The sequence below is a fragment of the Citrus sinensis genome, chromosome 4 (assembly GCF_022201045.2).
Source record: "Citrus sinensis cultivar Valencia sweet orange chromosome 4, DVS_A1.0, whole genome shotgun sequence".
NCBI lineage: Eukaryota > Viridiplantae > Streptophyta > Magnoliopsida > Sapindales > Rutaceae > Citrus > Citrus sinensis.
In genome coordinates this window covers 28,169,247-28,183,700 of record NC_068559.1, presented here as the reverse complement: position 1 = coordinate 28,183,700, position 14,454 = coordinate 28,169,247, and the positions used below count along the sequence as shown (strand labels likewise).

At 35.1% G+C, this 14,454-nt stretch overlaps 3 protein-coding genes and 1 pseudogene across 16 annotated transcripts; 1 reads left to right on the top strand and 3 right to left on the bottom strand.

Annotated features, from left to right (window-relative positions):
• Positions 1-522: 522 nt before the first annotated feature.
• On the bottom strand, positions 523-1,634 carry LOC102630260 (hypothetical protein). The gene has a single exon (XM_006483051.4). It carries the CDS (start codon positions 1,419-1,421, stop codon positions 810-812), a length of 612 nt encoding a protein of 203 aa, XP_006483114.1. The 5' UTR covers positions 1,422-1,634; the 3' UTR covers positions 523-809.
• A 473-nt stretch (positions 1,635-2,107) lies between these two features.
• On the bottom strand, positions 2,108-7,427 carry LOC102630562 (phosphate transporter PHO1 homolog 10). 14 transcript variants are annotated; one of them, XM_052440203.1, is made up of 16 exons: positions 7,071-7,410; positions 6,925-6,976; positions 6,231-6,810; positions 5,879-5,983; positions 5,473-5,800; positions 5,320-5,368; positions 5,144-5,215; positions 4,774-4,903; positions 4,545-4,683; positions 4,184-4,442; positions 3,923-4,027; positions 3,796-3,840; positions 3,553-3,702; positions 2,985-3,263; positions 2,759-2,895; positions 2,108-2,657 (listed from the first exon to the last, which is right to left on the bottom strand). In XM_052440203.1, exons 3-16 carry the CDS (start codon positions 6,754-6,756, stop codon positions 2,555-2,557), a joined length of 2,427 nt encoding a protein of 808 aa, XP_052296163.1. In that variant the 5' UTR covers positions 6,757-6,810; positions 6,925-6,976; positions 7,071-7,410; the 3' UTR covers positions 2,108-2,554. The 14 variants fall into 14 exon arrangements, with proteins under 14 accessions (XP_052296163.1, XP_052296165.1, XP_052296161.1 ...); XM_052440205.1 differs by having other exon boundaries at positions 4,563-4,683; positions 7,071-7,405; XM_052440201.1 differs by having other exon boundaries at positions 2,759-2,826; positions 3,553-3,840; positions 7,071-7,425.
• Positions 7,428-7,877: 450 nt separating this feature from the next.
• Positions 7,878-9,747, bottom strand: LOC102630866 (uncharacterized). Its single transcript, XM_006483053.4, has 3 exons — positions 9,365-9,747; positions 9,031-9,104; positions 7,878-8,273 (listed from the first exon to the last, which is right to left on the bottom strand). The coding sequence occupies exons 1-3, from the start codon at positions 9,623-9,625 to the stop codon at positions 8,207-8,209; spliced, it is 402 nt and encodes a 133-aa protein (XP_006483116.1). The 5' UTR covers positions 9,626-9,747; the 3' UTR covers positions 7,878-8,206.
• A 967-nt stretch (positions 9,748-10,714) lies between these two features.
• Positions 10,715-12,921, top strand: LOC102615738 (galactoside 2-alpha-L-fucosyltransferase-like; annotated as a pseudogene).
• The last annotated feature ends 1,533 nt before the right edge of the window (positions 12,922-14,454 follow it).

Sequence of the window (14,454 nt, the reverse complement as noted above, 5' to 3'; positions counted from 1 at the left end):
GATTCATAAGGAGAATAAAGGAAAGACAATATATAGCTTCAACGATCTTAACCTTGTTTCCTGCTCATCACTACAATCCCCTTGAATTTCCATCCCAGGGCCAAATCTCTTAACTCCCACTCATTCTAGGTCTTGTAATAGAGGAAAGCAAACATATATTCCCGCAATGATCAATCACTAAGATGCCTTAAACACCATCAGGCAGGTACACTCATTTCCAATAGAGGTTCCCACCTAAAATTTCTTATCAATAGAAATGGGTCCTCAACAGATTAGAAAATGGCAGGAATGCTGGTTAATTATAGGAGAGGACACAAGAACAGAGCAATCTGAGATGACATTCCAGACTAGCGAAACCATTAAAGAAAAGTATAATGCTAAATGAATCCTATAAAAAACACAAACCACAATTATCCTAGCATAAGAACATCACTAGTTCACCACCACAAAGTATAACAGAAGCACCTTATAGCAATAACCAAAAGGATTAAACCATATAATTATAAGGGGAAGTCAAAGGCAGGTAAAGCAGTGGTAAACAGCTTAAGCATTTATCATAGTAACACAATCCAAAAGCCATACTCAGTTATTGTATGACCAAATAATAAATGATTTTCAAGTCATAAATCATCGTCCACTTACTAAAGTGACGATAACTTTCGTTTCTCGTAATCTTATATCTGTGAATAAAACAAAATGAAGAATCCTTATTATCCCCAAATGTTAACCTATTCTTGAAAAATAAGTACTAAAATCGTGCACAAAATTTTCCATTAAAAAAAAAAAGGTTTTTTGACCATCACACCATCTCAATTTGCACCTACATTTCCCTCTCCTAAAGAATCCTTCTGCTTCTGCAATTCCTCAGCGGCCTTCTCTTTCTCCAACTCCTTATTGGCCTCTTCCTGAGCGGCCTTCTCAGCGCGTAAAATAGGCTCATAGTAATCAGCATGAGCCTCCATACACTTTCTCAAAGTACTGGTCACTTCAAAGCATTTCTCAACAACATCTTCCTTGTTCTGCTCAGCTTCTTCCACACATTTCTCCCAGTTTACAAAGCTATCTTTGCATCCACCGCCCTTCATAAACAGGCAAAATCCGCACTCTCCCTCTTCTTCCTCTTCTTCACCTTCAATTTCCTCTCCATTATCACTCACTGTCTCTTTCCCTTCTTGGGATTTTTCTAATTTGGTGTCAGTTGATGAATCTGAAGATTGGGGTTTTGGTTCTAGGGTTTTTTGGGTGTCAGTGATTGAGCTCTGTGGGGCTTGTGGTTGGTTCCTGTTATCTGAAGAGGACATATTAGGGTTTACTGAGTTAGGAGAAAAGTTTGAATTTTGAGAATCTGTATGAATCGGTGAGTCAGAATACGAGTTAGGGTTGTAAGAATCGGTTGTTGTTGAAGAGAAGCCGCCTCCCATGTCTGGTTAAAACCTCTTTTAAACCCTTGCTGGTTGAGAGAGTTTCCCCTTTTTTTTTCTTCCCCAAAAAAAAATAATAATAAAATGTTTTTCATTGTTTTTCTTTAATTACACAATTGAATGTGTTGTTTTCTTGTTAGAAAAGAAAAAGAAGAAAGTGTCGATCCCGCTGACTTGTTCAGCTGTTTGTGATGAACCAAATCAAGGCCCCTGCTTCTCTCAACAGTATTGATCCTTTTACTTGTCCATTAATTAATAATTAATAATTAATAATTGAGAAATATAGGTTGCATCTTCATATCCCATATTCACATTTCTATTTATTTAATCGCATAAATTATTTGTAAAATTTTTATTATTATTTAATTATCTTTTAAGTAGAATTTTTAAACATAAATAAGTTATTTTATTTTTTTTAGTAAAAACTTAAATTTTATAATAAATAGAAGACTAAATTTTTTTTAAATATCTAAAATATTTTATATTTATTTAACAGTCTTATTTCATTTCTTTCATAATATAATTTTAAAAAAATTACCTATAAAAATTATTTTATAATTTTTAATAAAAACTTAAATTTGACAACCAAACAATTAATTTCTTTTAGTAAAAACTCTAGTTTAAAGTAAAAACTCTACTGATAAAACTCTACTTAAATAAGTTGTATTTAAAAGACTATATCAAAGTAGCTTCAATTGCTCAGTACTCTATTTTATTTTAGTTTGCGAATAACATTAAAAAAAATAATTATTGTACTTTCCATGACCATGACGGTATCTTTCATTAAACCAACAAATAATTTGAATAAGCTAAATTACACTTGGCTTGAAACTCGAAATTTGAAATTAAGCATTGTTGATGATTATAGGCAACTGATGGAGATTCATCATAGTGCTATAAATTTGAAGCATTCCAGTTGAAGCATTCCTTACAGTTGTTAGAGATCCAGCACATTTAAAACAAAATTGATGCAAGGCTGTTTTATAATAATAATTTCAGGTCAGAGACTCAGAGTTGTCTAAAGAAGAAAGTCATCCTATACGCGAACCTTTCTGGAAACATCATAATGGTCCTCCAAGCAATGGAACTTTCCTGTTGAATTCAACAAAATTTTGATGGATATTTTGGTGATGCTAATCATCTTTCTCGGTTTCTTCATCATTGTAACTGAAAGGTAGCGGAACTGACTTGAATGCTCGGTACTTGCCAACATTGTTCAAGTGCTCATTCTCCAACCTGATTGAACATGATCCTTGTATTAGAGTGTAAGCACCAATTAGATAATTAAATCGTTAATACTTGGCATGACTTTCCTCATTGCCAAAGAGGAGATATACCTGAAGAAGTTCCAAATGCCACGACGAAAAACTTCTAGGCAGGAAATTATGGTTGTTATTGCCATTTTCTGAAGAGAATGCAAATTGAATTCAATAACTAACTGCATCCAAGCAACTCTCAGTACTATATTCAGGACCTGTAATGAATCCCATCAAAGGCTTATTCAATAGCATAAGATGCAATACAATAAAAGAATACCTCAGTGACTAGTCATCTAAACATTACCATTGCTGCAAAATAGACACTCTTGTTGGAAATAACAAGATTATCTCTCAAATAAGTGTTCTTGGATTTCCTTTGTAGAAGCCCCCAATCCATGACAATATCCCAATATGTGCTCATTGCTACTGCAACAGCTGAGCTGGCTAAAGCCAACACAAACCAGGTGGTTCCCTTCTTCAGTTCAAAAGCTGTTCTAATAAGAACTGCAATGATTATCAATAAGTACTTCAAGCCATTCCATCCATGTACAGCATCCTTCTCCTCACACAACCGACGGAGGCACTACAAATTTATATAAACCATTGCTCTAAGTACATAATTCAAAGGCAATAAGCTTTCTTAAATGGGATTCCTTGAAAGGGTTGTTTTGTTCTGGTTGTGGACATGGATACAGCTAAAGTAAGACAGAGTACATATAGGCTGGAACAGAAAATTCAAACAAATGCAACATCATATAGTTTCTTAGAAACCTGAACGACCACCATGACACTGCCGTCATCCATGGACAATGCTCTCCAGCATCAAAACTTGCAGATATGCAAAACAAGAAGAGAAAAGACTGAAACTAAACCTGTAAGAAACGGAGCCAGAATGGTACAATGGCCACAATGAAATAGAAAGCATTATAAATTCCATGAGTGTGGCACTTGCTTTGCCTCTGTGAAGACTCTCCCAAGCCATAGTAGCATATGTACAACTCAATACTCCTTATGGCCTGGACCTGGTATAAAACAAGAGGCAGCAACATAACATAACTGAAGTTAGGCATCTTTACTAGTTGCTCCCAATCAAGCGTGTGGGTATATAGTAAAACCTGACTGGTAATATTGTCTGCCAATAAAAAGTCTGGAAGTGTAACCTAAAAGAGAGAGAGAATTAAATATGCCATATAGCTCATCTTAACTTCATCAGCTATAAAATTCATTGTTAAAATTGCTCACTTTGTAGAGAGGGGCAAAAAAACAGTGAGTTGCAGATTTAATAAAGAAGAGGCGACTTGAACGGTATATGATGTCGAAGGGACAGAAGATTATGACAATTACAATCTGCAAAATGGTGAGAAAAGACAAGGAAATCCAGTTATCCAAACCGGCCAAGTTTACTGAATTTTCCTATATAATAATGTAGTCAAAAAGATAAATAAATGATTCATTGTCGCATAGAAGCACCTAGGAGAGAAAAGTTTAGCTGTTTCATCTTACTGTAATTGAGAACAGAGGAACCAGCTCAGTTAATTTCCGGTAATGTTCAGTTCTTGACCCCATGTCCAAGTGCAAATTTGCCAGGAAACTTGATAGAGCTAGTACTGCAAGACCTGTGCTGAGGAGGAAGACTTCTCGGTAGCTCAACACAGTTCCCTGCTTGAAACCAAGTATAAATGGATAGTTGACCCGATAACGCCGCCAGAAGTATATGTCTGCGGCATACATGAGCATATGTAGGATAGCATATGCAAATAAACTGCAAGGATAATCAAAATGATGCTCATTGAAAACACAGGTGGCAGAAAGGTATTGATCGAACTATTATGAGTAAAATCTGAAATTAATGAACAGATTGTACAGGGAAGTCTTTGGTTGCCTGTAAAGTGGGAAAATGTTAACCAAGTATGAGGCACCCTCCTTCTTATCCATTAGGTCTCTGGCTTCTATTCTTAATACAACAGCAATAAGTAGAGCAATAGAGCAACCAGAGAAGAACCCTGAAGATGACACAATGAAATAAAATCAACCAATAGAATGTCTCAGAACCACAAAAAACAATGCGCTTTAACTAGTAATAAACTATATACCTGATAAAAATGTTACACCATGTCTTTCTTTTTTTCCTTTTGGCCTCAATGACTTCATGCCATCTTTGCGATTTGAGTTTGAAAAATGGCTGATGAAAGTAGTCTCCACTTTTTCCAGCAAACTGGTAACCTATAGAGGCATAAAGTAAATATACTACGTTACCATGAAGGATGTTTAGAGTTGAGAACATGGTAAAATTTATGAACTGATCTAACTGCTCATATTGAATTCTAACGTTGTCCTGGTTTTCCGAAATTCTGGGCATATTCAATGTCACATTTTGATAATTTTGTATGAGAATGAAGTATCCTATGCATATTATTACTGACATCATGATTTTACGACTCAAAAAAAATATGTAAGACATACATCCTCAGAGCTGCCGAGGTAAGAGTTGTCCACAATTTTCATATATGATCTGGATGCTCTCGTTGATGTGATCTGCTTAATGCAACAGAGGGAGTAAATTACCGAACTGTACTTTGTTCATTAATTTGTATGGTAGTCATGAAACTCATAATATAAAGAAGCATTTGGTCTCTAACCTTATCATACTTCTTCATGATCTTGGAAAATGCTGCAAGATTCATGAAACTGTTTCTCCCATTCACAAAACCAAGTAACGATTAATTGGGTTAAAGGGTAAAAATAGAAAAAATTATGGAATAGAATTTTTCCAGATTATTTCTGTCAATCACCTGTAGTTCTTTAGAAGGCGTAGCTTCTGATAGAATTCAATAAACACTACTCTCAATTGTCCTTCAACTTTCCTCAACTCCTCTTTTCTGAATCTCAACTCATCATCTTTTGAATCCTTGAAAACTCCTTTTAGGGTAGACCTAGGAGTTTCAAGTGTGTTATTAATCTTCACATGCTCAAGGATTTCTAGAGAATGGTCTTCGCACTTGTTCTCCTCTTCTTTGCAATCACTACTACAGTTGGCAGTAGTAACTTCACTGACTTCAGGGCCACCGGTAAGCTCTCCCTCTTGATAATTATTACTTGTATCCACTCCAATTGTCAAATCTGTACAATCACTTGCTGCACATTTAGTATGGTTTTGTAAATTTCAAGGGTAAAATAAATCTCTAACAGAGATGTAACTGCAAATCAGAAGAAGATCTCCACTGGAAGAGTCAAGAGATTCTTCTAGCAGACTTCTTTTGCTAATATCAACTCCAGGTCCCTCTATGTGTCCTGTTCCTGCATCTTGGGCATGTGACAATAATACACAAGGAAATGATGACCGTCCTACTTGAATCACAAAGCTACTAAGATTTTACTACCGAGTCTGTAGAAGCAGATTCAAAAAAGTAAAAAACTTTAAGCTACTTGTGTTTCTAATTTCTATGATGTTATGGTAGCAAGCTAAAAACTTTCGCAAATGAAAACGGAAATGGATAATAGTCAAATTATGCACAAAACAGCCAAATAAATGTAATTTAATTACACTTACCCAGAGTCCTAGTACTGGTTCTTAAAGGCACTGCAGTAGCATTATCTGGAGAAGCATTTTTTGTATCCACCTTGATTCGCAAAGCAATCAAGGCATCCATTTGCTTATTAAGCTCAGCTGCTTCACTCCTTACTGCCTCCACCTTATCCTTATAAAATTTATTGACCTTGTTGAGCTCTTGATCCAGCTTCTCAAAGAACATTTCCTCAATCTCCCCTCCTTCAGATTGCCTCAGGAAATTAGTCCTGTAAAAATGTCCAGAACCATCTCGCGGCAACGCCTCAACATCTATCACCTGATCTTCAATATCACCCTGACTGACAAAATCTCTGGATTTTGCATGTAGTCCACTGAAGGTCCGGTGCAATTTTAGCTTCTGCTTAATTGCTCTCAAGGGTGTTGGTGGTTGCCTACTCAACTTATGTAGCATAATTTCTCTTAAAATTTGCTTGAGCCCACTATAGTCCATGTACGCATCTATCCACTCAGGGACCTTCTGTTTCTTGAACTCTTTCCCAAACTTCATTTTCGTTTCTCTCTACAATCTTGTAGACACACAAGTACGTTGCTACTCACGAATCTTTATCTCAAGATTTACATGCAAACGAAATAACCAAAATTATCAGCCAGGAACCCAATTTTGGGCCAATATTAAAATAGATTACTACAAGCATCAGAGTCAAGAGGTACTGACAGAGACAGAGTTGACGGAAAAGTAACCAAATGGTACACCATTGCAAACGCCACTAACAAAATAATTCAAGAACTTAGATTGTAACATGCATGCAGCCACTAATTAAGAAGAACCAAAATGAGAAAAGAGAAGACGCAAGAAGGTACCTTATTTTTCGTTTTTTTGTTCAGCAAAGAAAACGAACGGAGAAAGAAGAAGATTTTTAAAGTGACAAGAATGAAACCGCCTTGATAGTATATTTCTTGAAGCACTAAAAATGAGGTGTATTTTTGAGCCTGAAGAGCCGCCGCTCTGCCGCCGGCATGCTGCTTTCCAAGTAGCAATGCTGAAGAATCGTGTGTTCGCAAGACCACAGCTTGAACATGATCCGGCACCAATCAAACGACGAAGTCGTCTCTGAGCAACAGAAACGTTTCATCCGATTGGCATGCGGGTAGGACGTTATGTGGACTTATGAGACAGCATAATTCCTCTCATATTTATTGGTTACGGTTGAGATTTGAGAATTACAATGTCCCACCAATTCTTGACGCGCGTCCTGAATGAACTGTTAAACTTTCCCTGCACACCAAGTTCTCTGTAGCACACCATTTCTTAGGATGCATGCATGGTGCCAGCTCTCACATCTGGGTAATGCTAACCGTTAATTATGAGTACGTGGGATACATCATTTTAGTAACAACACTTGAAAACCCAACAAAGACCAAAATATAAATGTTTGTGTCCAAGAATTCATATTGGAAATAGAATTTTGCTTAAATATTTTTTAGTCTTTTTTGGTTTTTCAAATTTTGTCTTGTGTTCATGAATTGGCATTGGAAACATGATACCCATATCATGTATAAGGTCGGTACCCTTTCCGTAAACTTGTGGATTCTGCCTGCGTTTAAGTGATCAGGTTACGATAATGGTTGAAAATTTGAAGTACGTACATAAATTTGAGATACCAAATAGATTCAATGAAACCGCGAGTAGAATATGACGGGTAAAATAACTCATCAAAGCCTTGTCTGATCAGTGAAGTTTTGGGTCCTAAACTCACTTGATTTTGGTACTGCTTTTTGTCTACATTCTGCTCATCATTCCACAGGAATAACCATTTTGTCCAAACACCCCCCCCCCCCCCCCCGCAAAACCCACCCAAAAAAAAAGTCGTATTATTCAAAACATTTCTACAAAGAAAAACTAAAGAGTCTTATTCAACTATCTCAGCAAAACTTTAAATGATATAAAGGGGCAAAAACAGATGACCCCTATAACACAACCGTGGGCTTAATCATTTTTACTCGTGATTTTTCCTCTCTCCACTACAACAGAAGAAGTGTGGTAGCTTAACACGACCGCAGCTCCTGTAACACAATAAATTGATTACACAAAAGACCATAATGAATATCTTATGCACTTGATCTCAAATATTAACAGAGGTGGCACTAAATGAAGCATGTGTCAAACCTTAAGCTGAAAAGTAGTAGAATTTGATTAAGACAATGGCTTAGGCGAGGTAATATAACATTATGCAGCAAAAAGGGTGAAAATGAACAGAAGAAAAACAATATCTTCGTTCAAGCCTCCAAGAAATTGCATTTAACACACCATTCTAAGATGTCGATTTTGGAAAGGACCCCCTCTTTATCTCAGAAAGAGAAAAGAAGAAAAAAGATGAACGACAATATGGCTCACAAATTGATACTAATTCAATGCTCCGTCACCCACCCCAAAAAACAAATGCAAGTTTAGACTTTGAAAAAAACGGGGGAAAAGGTTATCATGTTTGCAACCAATCAAACAAATAATGCTAAAGTCTAGGGTAGAAAAAACCATTAATTTTCCTGCATTACCATAAATCAAAGTTTGAGTCTCATATCACTACGGAATTGTTAAAATATCCAACTTAACAATGGCTTGACCAAGCCACAGAGTGCCTCAGTTCCTTGTATAAAATAACAAGTCCATTTTTTTTCCCCCTTATTTTACCAACAAAACTGCCAGGACATAATAATTCTCCTAATCATTTCTTATCTTTAAAAAGATCCATAATGAAATAACTTATATCCAAAACATCAAGCACAAAACATAACAGGCTAACATTACTGGAAATATTCTTACTTGCAGCGAACAATGACTGGAACAGGTTTCAAAGCCTTTGGTCCATTTCTTATGCCTCGCTTGTGGCGAGAAACCTGAATGATTAGCAAAGCCTCTAAAATACCTTTTTAAAAAAATATATAAATGAAATTTTACTAGCCCAAACTTCATGAAAAAAAATCTATGCACGAAGGAATTGCAAATAACATTCATACAGAAGAATTGCATCTCTAATTACAAAAGCAATATCTCATTACAACAAACAAAGAATCAATTTTTGAGCAGCAATAATAATAATAATAATGAAAAATAATAAGTGGAGGCTACAGAAGTTTAAAAAAAAAAGAAGAATTACCTTTTTTTTGGGAACGGCCATGAGCTCCATGGACCCAGCAAACGAGTAACTGGGGAATCCGAATTCACTGTTATTATTGTAGTTTGTTGTGTCTCCGTTTCGATCAAACTCGGGCAAAACCAAAGGTGGAGGTGGAATCTGAGAGCTGATAGCCGTATCCAACGGCAGAGGAAGAGCGGTGGCGTGGGCCCACCTCCTGAACGGCCACGTCCATCCCGCGGTACCACCGGCACTCTTTAACATCGCCAGTCTCAACGCCATTTTGATAGCACTGTAAGTACAAAGTGGCTGTTAGGTTTTTCTTTTTGTTGAGAAGAGCGACGTCGTTTAACGTGATACCTCTTAAACTCAGTGGGAAAAAAAAAACCCCCAAGGTTTCGAAACCGGTCACAGAAACCCTTTTTAACATTATGCCCTTTTATGGTTTCCCCTTTCCCGGTTTTATTACCCACCCGTATTTTCATTAGAGTCCTCAATTTGCGTTTATTTCATTTGCAACGAGATGTCTTGACAAATAGTATACAATAGTCCTTTTTGTTTTTTTCGCCAAAAACAAATTGACCGGTGAGGTCATAGTATTCTCGAAATTTGTTGTCCTTAATTTCTCAATTAACTGCGATTTGAATTTCTGACCACATCATTGTATTTTTTTTTTTAATCTCTTGTAATCATGAGTTATAACATTAAAATATTGACAAAGCCAACAATTCTTTGAACAAATTATTGTATATAAAATCATATAACACAATAATATTTACATATTTGTTGAATAAGATCACGACATTACTTACGTAATTTTTATTTATTATTATGTTCTTTCATAATTAATCACAAAAGTTATTTTTTTTCTTAAAAAAAAAATTTTGAAAGGTTAATCTTGAAACATTGTACTTTGTAATTTTTCTTCATATCGTCAATAAGAATTTCATGTCCTTTGCTAAACAAAAATCAAGTTAAGAGAACTTTTTAACCTTAAAATATAACTTTACAAAACGAGTTTTTATTATTTAGTTTATGTTATACTATGAAACTATTTATAAATTGTCATAATTAAAATAGTGTAATTTTGTTACTTATAACAAAAGAAATTAATTGTTTATATATATTTGACAATCAAAACTATGTTAAAGAACTTGAGTAATAAGGGTTTCAAATATCAGAAGCTATCAATATTATGTTTATTTAAGTCTAACAAACATTAAACACAAACATGAAAGACTCGGTAAAAATTTTCCCTCGGACCGTGCACATTTGGCGGTTTGAGTTTGACCACTCTTAACAACAGCAAGTAGCAACAGAAACAAATTTGAAAATTCTGAAACTAAGTTTTCTAAAGATCAATTACGTACTATGGATCCGCATTCACATCGGAGGCGACATCACCGATCAGATTTTGCAGATCAGCGGCTTACGGAACTCGCACGAGCTCCAAATAAGAGATTCAATATTAATACAACGAGGCTTGCCAAGATTTTGGCAACTGGTTTGATCATTCTTCCCATTCTTGTCATTCTCTCCTTGATCACTCGTCAACATCCGTCTGATCACACCGTTGGATTAGCCGACGCCAGAATCTTGGAAGCAAGAGTGGGACTAAATATCACCACTTGAAGATTACGTCAGGTAACAGCAGGGCTTCTCCAACAAGTGAGCAGACCAAAACAGCACGAGCTCCACCAAATGTTGCTTCAAAAACACGTAAGCAAAACTTTCTTCTTTATTCAGCCTTCTAAACTTTTTTTTCCTTAAATATATTTATTTTATTTATTCTATGAGCATGCCAATAGCAATACTGGAAACTAAATCCCCACCCTCCCAAAATTTTGTTGGCGAGATTTGCGAACATTTTTTACAACCTGAGAGATTTTACCCATTGAATCAATTGATACTCACAACCTACTGATTTATTCATAATGCATAGAGCTAATCATTTCTGTGATCTCATCTGTGAATTGTTCATTTCTTAGGTAGATATATACCAATTAATGCTTCTTGCATCTGCTTCTCCTGGTTTCATGATTTACAACTAGCTGTGGTAATTTTTAAGTTGAATGAATTCCTGGCCCCTTGCAGAATAATTTCTACCTATGGAGTCTGTTATTGAACTCTAATTTGATTTGCTAACTTGTTCATTTCTTCATATATAGGCTGAGTCCTTAATAACCCTAAAGCTACTGAGCTGCCTTCTTAAGGCAAACTTCTCGCAGGACTTATTGCTGCTGGAGGATTTGAAGAAGGTTCTTGTTTAAGTAGGTATTAGTCCTTTTTATATCTCCTTTACAAACTCATAAATTATGAAGCTCTTCACAAATACTGCGGACCTAAAACTCAATCCTACAACAAAACCCTGAAGAAAGTTAAGTCTAGCCACAGTAGTAGTGGTTCCGCAGGCACCGACTGTCAATACGTTGTTTGGGTAGCTTTCAGTGGCTTGGGAAACAAGGTTTTATCCGTAACTGCAGTACTTCTGTACGCTCTGCTAACAAACCGAGTTATGCTTATTGATCGAGGAGAGGACACTGTTGATCTTTTCTACGAGTCATTTCCAAAGACATCATGGATTCTACCCTTGGATTTTCTCATTACACAAAAGTTCAACGGCTGTAACATGAAATCTCCCGAGTGTCACGGAAAGCATCATTGCCTTCCTATCTATATCTTCATCTTGATCATGAATATCAGCATCACGATAAGCTTTTTTTCTGTAATCAGGATCAAACTCTTTTTGAAAGAGTCTCCTGGTTAAAAATTAAAACAGATAATTATTTTGTGTCATCGCTCTTCTTGATCAAATCTTTCAATTAGGAACTTGGTAAATTATTTCTTGCGAAAGACACCGTTTTTCCACTATTTGGTTCGGTGTCTGATCCACCCAAAAAACCATGTATGGGGCCTAATCATAAGTTATTAACAAGCTTCCTTGGCGAAGGCAGATGAGAGGATTGGAATTCAAGTAAGAGTATTTGATACACGACCTGGTCCATTTAAATATGTGATGGATCAGATTCTAGACTGTACTCTAAAGCAGAAATTGCTGCCTGAAGTTGATAATGACGAATCTGCTATCAAGTCATCAGCAAAGCCTAAATTAAAGGCCGTTTTGGTTACCTCTTTAAATTCTAGATACTATGGAATTTTGAGGAACATGTACTGGGAATATTCAACTGTGACTGGTGATATGGTTACGGTTTACCAGCCAAGCCATGAAGAGTATCAACAGACAGAAAAATCATCTCACAACGGCAAGGCATTGGCTGAAATGTATCTCCTTGGTATAACTGATGTGTTATTTACGAGCTCATGGTCCACATTTGGCTAAATAGCTCAGGGTCATACAGGTTTGAGACCATGCTCTTTAAGGCTCAAAATGATACAACTCCGAATCCTGCCTGTCAAAAAGACGAGTCGATGGAGCCTTGCTTCCACACTCCTCCCTTTTATGACTGCAGAGGAAAGAGGGGAATTGATACAGGTAGCATGGTTCCCTATGTGACACATTGTAGGATATGACTTCGGGCCTTAAGGTGGTCAATAGGGACACATGGGAAGTACTGTGAGGATATGACTTAGGGCCTAATTAACTTCCCGCTGTCATTATAATCCCAATTACCACCAATATTCTAGCTATGTTATCCTGCTTCCAATTTTGATGTTAAATAGAATTACGTTTCCTCAGAGTCTCGGAGATCAATTCTAAACTTTTATTTCTTGTTTTCGGTTTCTCTGTGCTTTTCTACTAGCTAGCTAATTTTGTAAACCGATCAACAGTATGCGTATAAGCTTCAGCAAGTTGAGGCCAACTTCTTATTATTTATTCTGCTACATGATATCACGATACCTGCTGCCGGTGAAAGCTCTCTCTGCCAATTCCCAGGAACAAAAACAAAATATATGTAGTTAACAGTATCCTGTACTCATGGTATAATACTACAATTGCATATAGATTTTCTTAAAATCTCAAAATGAAACTCATATCGAAACATTATTGTTTGGAAAATAATATCACAATTTTGACCAATTTATAAAAATGGATGAACTTAAAAACTTTTCATGTTTTTAGCCTAAAAAAGAGTATCATTTTGGACGTGGACGAATTACATCTAAGGCTTCATTTGTTATATCTTTTCAAATAAAGTTTATTGAAATATAATTTTTATTAGTAGAGTTTTTAAAAATAGAGTTTTTACAACAACAAAAAATTAGTTATTCAATTGTCTATGAGATCTTTTATTAAAAATTATAAATTTACTTTAATAGTCAAGTTTTTTAAAGTTATGTGATGAAAGGAATAAAATAAGATTATCACATAAATAAATGAGATATATTAATTTTTAAAAACTTTTTAACCTCTACTTCTAAAAACTCAAAATTTAAACTGTAGAAAGGCAAAATAAATTGTTTAATCATTAAAAGCTTTACTAAAAAAAACAGCAACAAAAAGTCTTAAAAACAAGAAAAAAGTACTTATAGACATTAGATAAGCTATATCAAACTGACATTAAATGAGTCAAAATTAATAAAATATAAGGATTATGATTTGGTGCTGAGATAAATTTTTACTGAGCACTAAATCAATTGTTAAAATTATTTAATTTTTTTATTTATCTCGTCTAACAATCATTGATTCAATGCTCGATAAAAACTGAGCTCAGTATTGAATCCTTATCCACAATATAAACTGTGGTTAATAGTCATGATTAGTATTTATTTAAGTACTTCTTTATCTATAAAGTTTTTGTTAAAAATAAATAGCTACACTTATGTAATTTGATAAAATAATCATAGAGGTTCCTTATTTTTTAAAAAGGGATATTATCAAATACCCCTTTAATATTTTCTAACATATCACTTTACCATCAAGATTTTTTGACAACTATATGTTTGCCACCTGATGTTTCAATTGTTATCATTTTACCATCAAATCGTTAAAAGTAACATAATATTTAACATGATTTTTTTTCAAAAGATTATTTTATCCTTTAAACTATTTTTAAGTATGTAGAAATGTGATTTTGTCATCTAAAATAAATTTTTTTCCAAAAATTAAAGATTTGGAAAATCAAATGTTTTAAGTGTTTAAACTTTTGAAA

Coding starts and splice junctions, on each gene's coding strand:
- LOC102630260 (XM_006483051.4), bottom strand. CDS start 1,421: ATGGGAGGCGGCTTCTCTTCAACAACAACCGATTCTTACAACCCTAAC.
- LOC102630562 (XM_052440194.1), bottom strand. CDS start 6,756: ATGAAGTTTGGGAAAGAGTTCAAGAAACAGAAGGTCCCTGAGTGGATA. Junction 5,216..5,319: donor TCATGAAGAAGTATGATAAG/GTTAGAGACCAA, acceptor TGCATTAAGCAG/ATCACATCAACGAGAGCATC. Junction 4,443..4,544: donor AGGCAACCAAAGACTTCCCT/GTACAATCTGTT, acceptor TTATCCTTGCAG/TTTATTTGCATATGCTATCC.
- LOC102630866 (XM_006483053.4), bottom strand. CDS start 9,625: ATGGCGTTGAGACTGGCGATGTTAAAGAGTGCCGGTGGTACCGCGGGA. Junction 9,105..9,364: donor TGGCCGTTCCCAAAAAAAAG/GTAATTCTTCTT, acceptor CTAATCATTCAG/GTTTCTCGCCACAAGCGAGG. Junction 8,274..9,030: donor CCAGTCATTGTTCGCTGCAA/GTAAGAATATTT, acceptor ATTGTGTTACAG/GAGCTGCGGTCGTGTTAAGC.